The sequence below is a fragment of the Brienomyrus brachyistius genome, chromosome 3 (assembly GCF_023856365.1).
Source record: "Brienomyrus brachyistius isolate T26 chromosome 3, BBRACH_0.4, whole genome shotgun sequence".
Taxonomy (NCBI): Eukaryota; Metazoa; Chordata; class Actinopteri; order Osteoglossiformes; family Mormyridae; genus Brienomyrus; species Brienomyrus brachyistius.
This window is the reverse complement of record NC_064535.1, coordinates 1,025,135-1,038,424: the sequence shown is the minus strand read 5'-3', so window position 1 is coordinate 1,038,424 and position 13,290 is coordinate 1,025,135. Positions and strand designations below refer to the sequence as shown.

At 46.1% G+C, this 13,290-nt stretch overlaps 1 protein-coding gene and 1 long non-coding RNA gene across 2 annotated transcripts; one reads left to right on the top strand and one right to left on the bottom strand.

Moving 5' to 3' along the window:
* Positions 1 to 29: 29 nt before the first annotated feature.
* Positions 30 to 2,106, top strand: LOC125739007 (uncharacterized). The gene is made up of 2 exons (XR_007397005.1): positions 30 to 101; positions 1,260 to 2,106. It is a non-coding gene; the product is annotated as an uncharacterized LOC125739007 (long non-coding RNA).
* On the bottom strand, positions 1,763 to 12,673 carry fam83b (family with sequence similarity 83 member B). Its single transcript, XM_049008583.1, has 5 exons — positions 12,409 to 12,673; positions 10,722 to 11,200; positions 9,238 to 9,402; positions 4,849 to 4,973; positions 1,763 to 4,123 (listed from the first exon to the last, which is right to left on the bottom strand). Exons 2-5 carry the CDS (start codon positions 11,157 to 11,159, stop codon positions 2,071 to 2,073), a joined length of 2,781 nt encoding a protein of 926 aa, XP_048864540.1. The 5' UTR covers positions 11,160 to 11,200; positions 12,409 to 12,673; the 3' UTR covers positions 1,763 to 2,070.
* Between the last annotated feature and the right edge of the window lie 617 nt (positions 12,674 to 13,290).

Genomic DNA, 13,290 nt, shown 5'->3' with positions numbered 1-13,290 from the left:
CGCCATTCCGAGGCATCAGCTTCCACTGCCTTGTGCTCACTTCCTGCCACCTGTTCCCTCATTACGAGCAGCAGCAGCACATGCATGGGAGTAAATTACAGGTAAACCGGTTAATTTAACCTCCCCAACAAACATGGTGGAGAACTCAATGTCCCCTAATGTTCAAAGCAAAGTTACGTCCTTGAGCACCTGCCAAATCAGCTAAGAGCTTTTAATTCTGAGAATGCTGATGACCTAACAGAAACGGTAACAAAGATGGCCTTCAGAAAAAGCTCCAGAAAATATATATAACCAGTGAGATGTACTAAAGTATAGGTACAAGTCTGCTGTAATGGGGTATATGTGAGATTCAGGGGCAGGCGGGGCTTCAATCAGCAGCAGCGACATCATCTGAGAACAAGAGTGCTGCACAGAAAGTGCAGGCGGTAAACATATCTGCTTAAGATTACATTCATGTTTGTAAATAGGTGTCTACTTTCTGAAAATAAGTGATTACTAGGTTCAGGCCAGAGCTGCTTCATAGACCTACACAGCAGTTTTGCAGGATAGCGGCATGCTTAGGATTAACGTCTGCTAGGCAGTTAAAACAGGGGTGGCCAGTCTTATCCAGAGAGGGTTGTTGTGTGAGCAGGTTTTCGCTGCAACTTCCTAATTAGATTACTAATTATAGGACTGATTGGCTGAGGAATCCTTACACTTGGGTCTGTAAAGCTGACCTATCGGTTACCCCAAAGACCTGCATACACACCAGCCCTTTGCGGGTCAGATTGGCCACCGCTGAACTACAATAATGAAATACTCATCTTTTCACTAAACGTGCCTGTGAATATTTCTAATGAGTAGAACAAATTGGACAGTAATTGGCACTTATAAGTTCACAGTGTCTGTAACCAGTTGTCAGTCTGCGGTCAATCACTGAAAAACCCCCATTAATGTTTCACCTTTTCCCAGCAAAATGCTGCTTTCCAGCATATAAAAATGCTCAGAGAAGCCAAAATGCTACATTAGCATGAAAAGCTGTAGTACTGGTGTCCAGCTTGGCCTGGTGTGGGAGGGGTTCTTACGGTGGGAGGGATTTGTAAGCATGTCTGTGATCTTACTATCACCTGCTGTCAAGGAGGAGGATAAAAAGGCAGCAGAGCAGTCCAGCCTTCTGCTGTTTTGTCTCCACTCTACATCGGCCATTTTACCGGGGGATAGTTTATCAGATGAAAATGGCATTTCAACATCCATTATGTGTAACCGCTTGTCCTATTCAGGGTTACAGGAGTCCAGAGTCCATTCCAGAGGCCACAAGCACAAGACAGGGAAAAGGCCACGATGGGACACACACCATCGCAGGAGATGCACTGAATTTGCAATCTCCTATTAAACTGGGCGCGTTTCAGACCGTGGAAGGAAAGCCCCAGGACAGCAGGGGAGGAATGTGCAAACTGCCTTGCGTTCCTGTCCTTAGGAAGCGAAGGGAAAATGCGAAGTACTGCAGCATCTCTGCTACGTGAACAAGTTATATTTGAAAATGTGGCTGGTGTCCTTCATATCAATGTCTAATAATTTATTGTAAAATGTACGTACTATTTGTTTTCTTTACAAAGTTATTTATCTGGATGAATAACTGGTTGGACATTCTCACCTTTCACCCCCTGGGAGATAACAGAGGCCGATGCCATTATACATCCAAAACATTAACTTCTAACATCTGGATCTGACGCGGATTTTCTTCCATGATGTTTTTGTTGCCATGAGCATTCAAACAAGGATAAACAAGCCAAAAAATATTTTATGTATTTCAAAAAGTAATGACGGTAACTGTTAAAACTAGCTATGTAGAAATGTTTGAACAATGCATTGTCGTCATGGACATGTAACAGACATATTGCACATTGCAGTGTATTACATCCACCTGCAGTCTGTAAAGGGAGAAGATAGATTATGTCCTTTCTGAATAGACCCCAGAGTTTTCCCTGATTTTTCTCAATATCTTATACCAGTAACTGATGCAATTGAACCGTAAAACAATTTGATACCATTTGCATAATGTTACAACCCAACCCCATCTACTGCTTTTCTTTATTTATTTTTGTGAATAAAGTTTCCCACCCGCTGTATGAATCTGCCAAACTTATTTTCATGGTGACCTGGCACCTGATTCCTTGATGTGGTGCTATGTTCACTTGTAAAGAGCCCCCTAGAGTTCTGACTTGGCAAGCTCTTCCGTGCCTCCAGGCCGTGAAGGTGTGCGGCACCTGATGAGCCCTTCTCTGCCTTCTTCTCAAACGAGCAGAACGGCTCGAATCGGCTGTACAGTCTCCTGTCCACTTTCTGATCTCTCTGGCGGGCATCGAGGACCTGGGTTGGTCTCGAGGCTGGTGCCACCTGCCGGTTTGTGGAAGCTCCGGAAGGCATGCAGTCCTGAGAGAGCTCCTCGGTGCTGAAGCGGGGTGCTGAGGACGTGCCCCCGTCACCCAGGAAGTGGTTTTCTCTTATGAAAAGTCCTCCATTTCCTTTTTGTTGGCTGCTCACCGAGCTTGTTGTGCTGCCCTTCTTTTTGCCCAGTTTCCTCCCCTCATCTTCAGGTGACCCGCCACATGTCTTGGTCTCCTTCTCTGGCTTGTTGAGAAGCGAAATAATCTTTTTTTTTAAGAACCTGGGAGAGCTGGGAGAGCTGGGAGTGTTGGAGGCTTTGACTGAGGGCTCATGGCTGCTTGCACTAAGTGCTGTGGCCGATGATGTTCTGGAGGAGGGTGGGTTGAAGGCTGAAGGGTTCTTGTTCTCACTGACCTTCTTGACGTCATGATGCGAGACAGACCGCTGGTCTTCCTTAATGCTGTTCGATGAGTACTGCTCAGTCCTATTAAAATCTGCGAGCTCACCTGTGATGCCCTGTCCACTTCCATATGTGCCAAAGAAATGACTGGATGGCTCTTTGCTGATCATGTAATTGGTGTTGCACCTTGGGTCAGCTAAGCTATACCTCTTGTATCTTTCTTCTTGGAAAAGCTCTGGGTTTGTGACAGTCATGCCTACTTTGCCTCTACCAAGGCTGGAAAAATTAGGATTATTGCTTCCATTGTACATGTTATGCCTTGAATCATCTAGGATCTGAATGCTCCGCCTCTTCATAATGAAGTCGTTGGGCATCGCTCGGTTCCCCATTGTGGTCAGAATCCTTGAGGGGTGAAAGCTTGTATTGGGTAGGGGGCCAGGCTGCTCTCCATGAAGCCCGGAAGACTGTGAGTTAGTGGTGTAGCTGTTAGACTCCGGCTGCTCGGGGATGGTGGACTTGAAGACAAGGGAAGATCTCAGCCGGGAATGCATGTAGGGATTGGGCTTGCCGTCTAGCCCCTCGTAATCGAGGTAGTCACTGGGATCCTTGATAGACGGTTCCTCATTGCTTAGGTAGGACTCTATCCGCCAGGTGCGTAGAAAAGACTTGCTGGTTCGCTCCAGGGACGGCATGTTCTGCTGCATGGAGAGCATTTGCTTGTCATGCCCGTGGTATGACTGCCTTATGTTGTTACCCCGGATATAATTCCCCGGGTTTAGTCGTGACTGCAGAGGGTTTTCCAAGGCCCTGGAGAGGTAGTCATTTCTCCCTGTAATGCCAAATTGACCACAGTCCCTGGTTACGTTCCACTGGCTCACACCATAGTTCAAGTGGTTGGGGATATGCGAGGTCTCATTCCTTTCTCCAGCGTAACTGTGTCTCTTGAGGAAGTTGTTGTGGTCTGTGGCCTGAAGCTGAGCGATTCGCTGGTGAATCATGTGGCCGTTGGGTGCATGGTGGTTAAATAGCCCTTTGTCATGCAGTTCTTGATCTAAATCATCTGCAGCGTTTTTGAGCCGGGCCTGACTTCCACAAGCTTTCATGTAGACGGTGTCCAGTGTGTGTCTCAGCTGGTCTCTCCGCTCAAAGGGTTGGCCATGTTTGGCCCCATAGCTCACCAATGGCTTGCCCCCGTCCGGCTTGCCTTCGAGCATCACAGCCTCTGGGGGGGCGAAGGCCGACGGCACTAAGGAACGAGCATAAAGCATCCGGAACTCCTCATCATACGACTCCACCAGCTGCCCTGTTATCACCTGCACCATGCTGAGGTTGATTTTTTCGTAGGACCACATGAAGCTGTATGATAGGAGAAACACAACAGTCACTTTTCCCGTTGTAAGTACAGCAATGACAAGCGGCTAACGTTTCATACACTTCTGTAACCTTTAAGTCATGCAGTTTCTTTCTTAATGAAGAATTCTGTTACTGAATTAGTTGAGCTTTCAGCCTACCACCTAATTTCCGTACAAGTCCTAGCAGGCAGTCTATAATGACTCAAACCTTTTTATTACTCTCAACTGTAACCACTTAAGAATTTTATTATTGATTGAATTTATTTCAGTAGTCATTGCCCAATTGTTCGACAGTTTGGACCTAGTTGTGATCTGTACATCATACAGTCTATGCCTCATTTAAGGTTTTGTTATAAAAAGTAAAAAAAAAAAGTCTGTTTACGACAGCTCTTCAAGTCAATGAAGATCACGTCACAGGTGTGAAGTGATCTAGAAGAGGACACAATGGAAAAAACAACACAAGGAAACCAGAAGATTTTGTGTAAGCTCCTGTAGGACATACAGAAAGGGGAGGGGAGGAAATCATGAGCAGGAGATGAGGAGAAGTTAGGTGTGTAGAGAGAGCATGAGCTCCTGTAGGAAATCAGGAGAAGTGCGGTGGGGAGATCCAGTGTGAGCTCCTGTAGGAGATGAGGAGAGGTCAGCAGAGGAGGACGCAGGAAGAGGACAGGCAGTGTGGTATAAGATCCTGCTTGAGACTCATGCAGCCCGAGGGGTGAGTGTAACTACCTGTATGATCCATACACCACTGTCTGACAGTCGACCAGCAGGAATTTCTCTCCCATTGCTCCATAGAACTTGGCTCCTGAGCGGCAGAGATACTCCTGGCCCTTCACGGTGCGTACTCTTATGTTCTGTGGACAAAGGAGGCCGACATTCAACCGTGGGAGCAGCCCTGGGGCACATGCTTCGCCAGCGTTATGGCGACAGGAAGCCACTGCAACAATAACCATTCTGCTGGGATCTACTGCAGCAGTTACGGCTATAAACCAACGTATTTACTGCCACTGTAAACCCTACAGAGGCTGCAGACTGCAGTCTCTTATTTGTTTAGCATTTGATTATGTGGGTAAACACACAAATACAAGAGAATGAGCTCTCCGCAGACAGCCATTGCTAGGACCTGGCCCGCATGGCCTGCTTTAAATGGAGAGCTACAGATTGGGAACGGAGCTGAACACAATGTTTAAGTTTCTATTTTCAATACTGCACACACCGAGACCATGGGGAACATAAATTCCTAAAATTTAATTGGGCTGATCAGCTTAATCGCCCGACTTTCAAGATCACTGTAGTACTGTTTCATTTTTTTTCTGGTTTTAACAATACATTGTCCAGCAATATGGACTGATAAAAACGTCCATATGAATATATTTAAAATACCCATCCATGTTCTGTTAATACCGGCAAAATATTAATATCTCGGTATCTATTGGATTCCTTAATGCAGGCAAAATAAGCAGCCAGGCTAATTAGAATATAAGTTCAGTCCTTATCTTTTTACAGCTGCTGAAATAACTATGAACTCAGTCTGCTATTGTTTCACCTTCTGCTTATCTAACTTGCTCTTGCTAGCAGAACTGAGATGAGCTTGAGGTCTGCTCATTAATACAGTTGGCTGTGTTGCTGTGATTGTTCAGTGTTTGTTCTGTGATTCTGTTGCACTGCTGGTCTTTGCTCAGGCCTGACTGTACATGCTGGCTGGAGGGGTGCTTTGAATAAACTGCTTTCTTATACTTGATTCAAGTTTGAAACACAATTGTGCCACATATCAGGGTTGCGATACAAGTAGACTAGGCCTTCCTTAAAAAAAACAGCGCCGATGAGTAATCGCTTTGAATCTGACACTGATGCGGCTGATTGTTTGACATAATTTCTCTCCCCGTTTTTCAGGTGGAGCTACCTACGCAGCGGAGCACGGGATTCGATCGGGCTGCGTGTGAGCGACTGCCAGCCTGAGGCTTTGGGTGTGGAGGCATGAATAAAGTAAATAATTACAAGTCATCTCATAATCATTTTCCACCCTGTATTGGAATAATGACAATCGTACCGTGTTAGAATCCGTGTCAGTATTCTGAATTCATTTTGTGGGGGGATTAAAATATATGCTATTAATATATAAAATATTATTTTAGGACAATAATATCATCACTGAGTACAGGTTTTCCCCATGGTGGAAAATCCCCAAAGAAGCAGCACTACGGAACACCCCACCCTGGTTAACTTGTCTGCCAGCTCCTCTCTCCTCTGGCAAGATTCACTCCCTCAGCATGTATGACAACGTGAAATTAGCTGCCAGTACAGCTGACTTGCTAACTCGGCACCCCCTCAAAAGATGTTGCCTACAGGACTGACAGAGCCTGATCGCGGGGCTCAGCGGTGTGATGTCACAGGACGCTCATGGTTTGCGGGTGTCATGCCACTCAGCATGGATGGGGCGTTCCCAGTCACCTGCTGGTTCTGCTGGGGGGTGTTCTCCTGTTCTCCCCACTCCCAGTCCGTCCCAGCATGTCGTGCAGTGACGTGCTCCTGTCTTTCATCGCCCGGGTTTTTTAAGAGCGAGGTTCTCCGACCTGGGATGGCCCAGGTGTATGCTTCCCGGGTGCTCGTATAAACATGGAGGAATAACATCACAGACAGGCCCCAGCCTGTCCCCGGCCGGACAAGAAGCCACTTGAACTGTGATATGCCAAAGGGAAGCACATCTCCATGGATCAGGGCTGCAGGGAGGTGTGTATATCAGCCTGCGATTGGAAGGTGCCGGTTCAAATCTTAGGGTTGGCAGAGTGATTTGAGTCTCTGTGCAAGACCCTTAACCCCAATGGCTCCAAGGACTGACTGACCCTACTGTCTCAGAAAATCCCTTTGGATATAAATAAACAAAATGCAGGGCCTGTGTGTCGTACGGTGGCTGTGGTTCAGTCAAAGGTTGCATTAGGCTTCCCATCAATTTCAACTTCTCCAGTTTTTTTAATTAATTCATTCGTTCATGCTACATGTGAAGGTGACTACAGGTTTATAACAGAAGCAGAGGTTCCTGTGGATGTTCGGATGACGGGAAGATGCTGTATGCAGAACCAGGTAGTAACTATTGTCCAGTAAAAGGTCTCTGAAAGCCTGAACTGTAGGGTAGCTTTACAGAGAGGAAGCGGAGAACTGCACACACCCTTCAGGTTGAGTTCCTCAACCTGCCTGAAAGGCGTCAGCCCGGACCAAAAAAACATCGTAAAGACGTCCTGAACAAAAGGAAAGGCAGTGATATGAAATCCGAGCTGAGGCCTGTGAGAGACACCTCCGCACTGACAGAGAATCCATGGAAAGGGCGCTCAGCACAGAGCGATGGCCAGGGTCTCCATCTTGGCCTCCAAGAAGGTGCCAAAAACCATCCTTGGAACCTCGCCATGGAGTTCTGTCTTGCTACACATGCCTACTATCACCATCGTGAACCTTAAACTGGCTGAACTTACTGATCGATCTGATGGTTCTTCTGTATGGATATTTTTTTACTGCTAAGCCTGGGGGTGGAGAATCCATACGCCTTCCTGGGTAGACCGAGAAGCTATCAGGAGATGTACCTCATGTTTCACGGTCTCATTGCATGCGGCTTTCCATCTGAGACAGTCCTGCATTCACAGAGTATGTGCTGTTGCACCTTCAATCTCTCTGTCGGCTGGCGGCCGCTGGTAGCCATTTGTAAGAGGCGCCTCGGTGAATTCAGGGCTTGTTTTGCTCAAATCAAGGGGGAAAAAAACCAAACTGAGGCTAAACGATTTTAGGGGAACATATATCTTTGCCTGGACAGTACATTACTCACAAATTACAGATGGGCCCCCCCACCTTCCTTTTATGGCCACTCTCATAGTAACCCCAACACAAAGGCAGGCCACTTCCCAGCTATTGGCCCAAATTGTTTTCTTAACTATTGGCCTGAACAAAGCCTAGTTTCAGCGTTTCAGGTGTCCAGCTATTGCTGTCATTTGGAATATCAGCATTGTGCTCTGGAACTGGGCATATTCCGGCAAACACTGTCCCAAAAACAGGGATGCATGGGACTTCATCTCTGAAGCAGAGGCCAGTTTGCTGTTTCTGAAACCTCCCACCCCGACGTACTGAGTGCTTGTGACCAACAGGGGGCCTCAAACCTCAGGGGCCCTCAAACCCCAGGGGCCAATGCAAATGCCTGGTTTGCGTGATAGTAAACACCGGTGTTGCTCTCTAGGTAAAAAGCTGTTCCTCCCTGTAATCCTCAGGTGTCACATTTCTTTAGCTATTAACTGTAGTGTAATAACCTCTAAGTGTTGTCAAGAATGTTAAGGAACAGAAAAAATGACTTCAGCTCCCGAAATGTAGCTATTCTCAGTCTAGTCTATATGCATCAGCAAAGAAGTGGCTGTACTACTGTGGAACACAGAACACCATGCTTCACTCTGTGGCTCTTTCAACAATCTCCCACGTCCCAGTCTCTTTGAGAAGATACCAGAAACATCTACCTAACCACCCAGGATAAAATTACTAACAAATAACTGCCATTCGTATTAGGTGTAATAAAGCAGATGTTTAAACTCTTGGTTCAGCTTCAGTTCAAACTATTTTAACTCCAGAACACTGTACAGTAACTGTACTATAACTGCACTGTACATTTCAGGTATTTTGTCACATGTCACCATTGTTGATATAAAATTAGATTTGATTTTGTTTGATTCGTATTGAGATTACGCTCCTTGATTCGGTATCTGCAGCACGAGAATAGAGGAGAGTTTGCCTTTGAAAATCTCACCAGAGGGGTTTATATCTGACATGGTATCCAACAGCCTGAAACCTGTTTTCACACATTAATGCTTCGTTTTAGAGGGATGTTTCATTTGTCTTTAGTGACAATACTGGTGTTAGTTTTTCAGGCAACAATTGTGCATCATGAAGCTGAAAACAAGAGAGTCGTTACAGTAAATCCCAGAATTCAGAGTGTAATCTGAGGCCCAAGTAGGCCTGAGTTCCTTAATTCAATTGTGCACTCGGTTAAATCACATTTGTGTCAATCATTAAATACAAGATAGATTTAGTTACATGACATCATTAGTGTCATTAAAGTAAAATAATTAGCAAAACAAGCATCCTTACCCTCAGCCTTTGGATGTGGACGTCCTGCTTCTCGGTCATCCTCAGGAAGGTTTTAACATGACGCTCATCCAGGAGGATGTAGACGGCCACCCCCCTGCTGGACGCATCCACAACCTCTTTGAAAATATCCACGTCTGTGAAGATGTCCATGACGATGGCGATGACCTGCGAGGGGAACATGGGGCGCGTGAGAGCTTTGCCCCTTCAGCCGCAAGGGGGAACGCACCATGCTTGGTAATTAGTCGTTATTAGTTATTACGTTCCAGCTGCGCATATTTCACATTTGGTTTTTGAATACGGACCAGTTTAAACCGTCAAAACACAGAACTCACTAAATTTATTCAGAATAGATTAAAATTGCGGGTTATGTGATATTTTTCTAACTGAATACAGATTGTCGGTAAAAAAAAGAAAAAGGTAAAGGTTATTTCTTAACAAGTCTCCATTTATTCGAAATTAAACTTTGTTCTGCAAAACAGGTCTATGCTGGGGGCAAATGAAATTGTACCTTTCTTCACTAAGTGCTCGGGGGGTTGTAATATAAATAGCCTACCGACGGGGGAACGGCAAGGAGACAGGGGGGGCCACGAACCTTAACCGCACGGCGCCGCACAGGTATACGATATGAGGCCCAAATCGGGCAAAAGTCGAGAGGGGAAACGAATGTGCGCGAGGGGGGTGGCGTGCCACGCACCAGCTCATGTAAGCAAGCGGGGCAGTGGGCCCCGTGTGAGCGCGTGGCGTGTGGGGCTCACGACACGACCATACCGGCGTCTGGGGAACTGGAAAATCAACATGCTGCCTTCAAGTTGAAGCAAGTCACTCAGTTCACCCGGGTAATGTCAAGGCAGAACAAATTCTCCTCAGTTATGAGCGTTCAGTTGGTGTTTAGGGTGTAATTATGCAGAAAACGATTTGTAGCAGGATGCCATCATAAGGCTACAGAATGAGTATAATCTGCACTCAGTCCCCTTTTGGGTTTAAAATAATGTTAGAAACATTTGGAATTTAGAAATTTTACACTGCATCAGAATATAAACGTTTAGTAAAAATGTCTAAAACAAACACAATAAAATTCTGTACAAATGTCAGCATTGTCATACTAGTTATGTCCAGTATAAATGGTGACCAGGACAGTGTTATTTGAAAGTTTTTTTAATCCAGTTTTGCTTTGAGCGAGAACAAAGCCATGTCATATGGACATGATGCCCCTTAACGCTGCCTGATACGAGTCACCCGACAGCCAGCTAGGCCTCACACTGCTGGTTTGGCAGATATTTCCAGGCTATTGGACAGTTGCCTGGGTTGTTTTCAGTTTGCTGTTTAGGACAGTAGGGTGGATTATTCGTTAGGAGTGGTGCATTGGAGTATTGTAAAAGTTTTACCAGCTTTCAGGTGGAATGTCGATGAGCTGCTTGGCAGCGTTAGCGCGGTGCGGCCACAGGCCAGTGTTCCATCTCTGCTATTTCTGACGGCCCACTTACGTGTCTTGCTTCCTGGATGTGTTTACGAACTGCCTCTTTGATGGTGGGGCAGTTTGGACGGGGCGGGTGAAAGAGAAGATTGATGTTTGTTTGTATCTTCTCCCGAACGTCCGGCCAGCCAAGGTCGAGGTTTGGGGTGTCCAGATCAGAGTGAATGGGCCAGTAGGTGCCACTGGATGGCGTGCTTTCCACTGAGGGGCCTGGATCCTCCTCCTGATCACTGGCGGCTGGCCTCTCCACATTCTCCACGATGAACAGGAGCTCATCCTCGGAGAGGAACTCGCCAACGCGCTCCCCCTTGAGGAGCTCTCTGTATGCCTCTTGCCCCCCACTTACCAAGGCATCGATGGCCAGCCTGTAGGTCTCCTTGTAATGTGGTCGAATGAAATCGTCTGGCTTTATCTCGCTCGTCAGGGAGGACAGCTGTGACTCTATCATTTTTACAGCTGTGGGGAGCACCAGTCATCAGCATGGACCACCTGGAGGAAGAGCCACTAGTCATTGTCTAATACCAACACACAAATACCTATTTATGAACCTTTGAGCTCGTGCAAGACAAACGACAATGTTGACATAAAACATTTAGATTTACCTGCTGTTTTGTGATTACTTCATTAATCATAACAGTTCACACACTCACAAGGGGCTTGAACATTATCACTCTAGTAGAAATAAACATGTTTTTTTTTTAAAAACAGTTTTTATGTACAAACAGCGGCGGGGCATGCAGGCCGTGCTGTCAACAATGCCTGAATTGTTTTGAAGGGAAATTCTTTGACGGTGATGAAGGTTCGTGTTTTGACGATTTACTTTTTAAAGGACCGATTTCAGTGTGACTCACCCTGTCAAACCATATTGTACAGTTGTTTTTTAATTGGCTACCAAAACATTATTAGTACAGTACATTGGATGTGGTAAGAAGGACAATAACTGCAAGGAGTCCAACTTTTTGGACAAGAGTTTTGCAAAGTCTCTGTTTGTCTTCTGTGTGTCGCATTTTGGTCGTAAGGAACGCAAACTGGCGTCATATAACTCAGCAAGAAATGTTAAAGGCTTTTATATTTACTAAACCTGAATTTGTACATATATATGTGGTCTGAGTGCTGAATTATTTACTCAAGGGTATACACAGGTACGATCTGTTGACACATTATCTAACTGCATAATAGAATGTTCGTATGGACATGGTTAAGTCTGTCTTGTTTAAATTACTTTTGTCAGAAGTAGAAACAGACAAAAATTGAGCAACTTAGCCGCAAGTCTGTGAGTAATTTTAATGCAGAAAGTTGACGAGGAAGCTGAATTTTGATTCTGTTTATTCATTGTTACACAGAAGCATTTCGAATGGAGGACAGAAGCACACAATAGCGTCCCCCATCACCTCATCTTCGTTCTTTTTCCTCGTTTGAATCGACGATTTTGTCAAAAATCCTCAGAGTATTTAAAGTATCTGGACGAGCACAGAAAACAGCTATTTCCCAAAGACTCCCCACCCCAAGCAAAACGTCCCGGGCGGATCGAGGGCGGTGGGGGGTCGTACATTGATATTTATGAAGCCAGCACATGAATACCAGCTCAGCTCAGTGCTGGGATATCACACTACATTATTTCAATGGACTCTGTAGCCTCTCGTGTCGAGAGGAATTACACTCTACAGACTACTCTAAAAAGATAAAATTTCACTTACTCATGACTATGCTTTTAAAGTTTCTTGCAAGTCTTCTTCAGGCGCCCTCCCATTATGTCCGCACCTTTGCTTTGCTTTGCTGAGACACCAGCTGCTCCTCTAACTGCAGAGGCTGCCGTCAAACTGCCGGCTGGGGAAGCGAGCGAGACTTCGGGAGTCAGCGAGCCAGGCAGCGGGGAATCCGGGCGAGGGCGTGGGGGCCAGTTTTCACATGCGAATACCTGCCGCCTTGTGTGTGGCTGCCGGCCAGGGCCGATAGTAAACCTGTTTGACTTGTGAGGCTCCACCTCCTGTGTGAGAATACTGAGTACCTGCCTCACCCCACTCCCCCCTCCCCCCCAGCGCTGTTTCTCGGCAGTGGAGTCTGCAGCCACCTCCCGATCTGTCTGGCCGGCTGGGGAGGACACCATTCCGTCATGGATTGCACAACGCTCTCCTCCGAGCACGCCGCGGGCCCTGCTTACAGTACATGTCTCTCCAGCTCAAGATTTTTTTACTCTTTTTTTTCTTGCAATAAATTTCCCTCACTAATAAGCTGGTACTTAAGATAATTTAGCTTTTTAATTTCATGTGCTGATTGCACTCACCGTGATTAGCAGCAACAGCACAGGAGAGAGTTTGATGTTAGTGGAATGAAGCCAAATGACACATGGGGGTACACAGCCCCCGCTTCCTGCTCCCCTTAAGGGTAGAGTGTAGTATGAAAAGCGAAAGCGGTTTTTGGATGTTGATGATTTCAGTTCTTTCGGAAATGCTGCGTTTTGCAGCTGTTACCACATTTACCATGTTTCTCAGTGAAGGGTCAGTCCCAGATCTGTTCATCGCCCACATGACGCTTGGAGGGAATCGTCCTCTCCTGCTCTGAGCTGCGTCTTCTGGGCC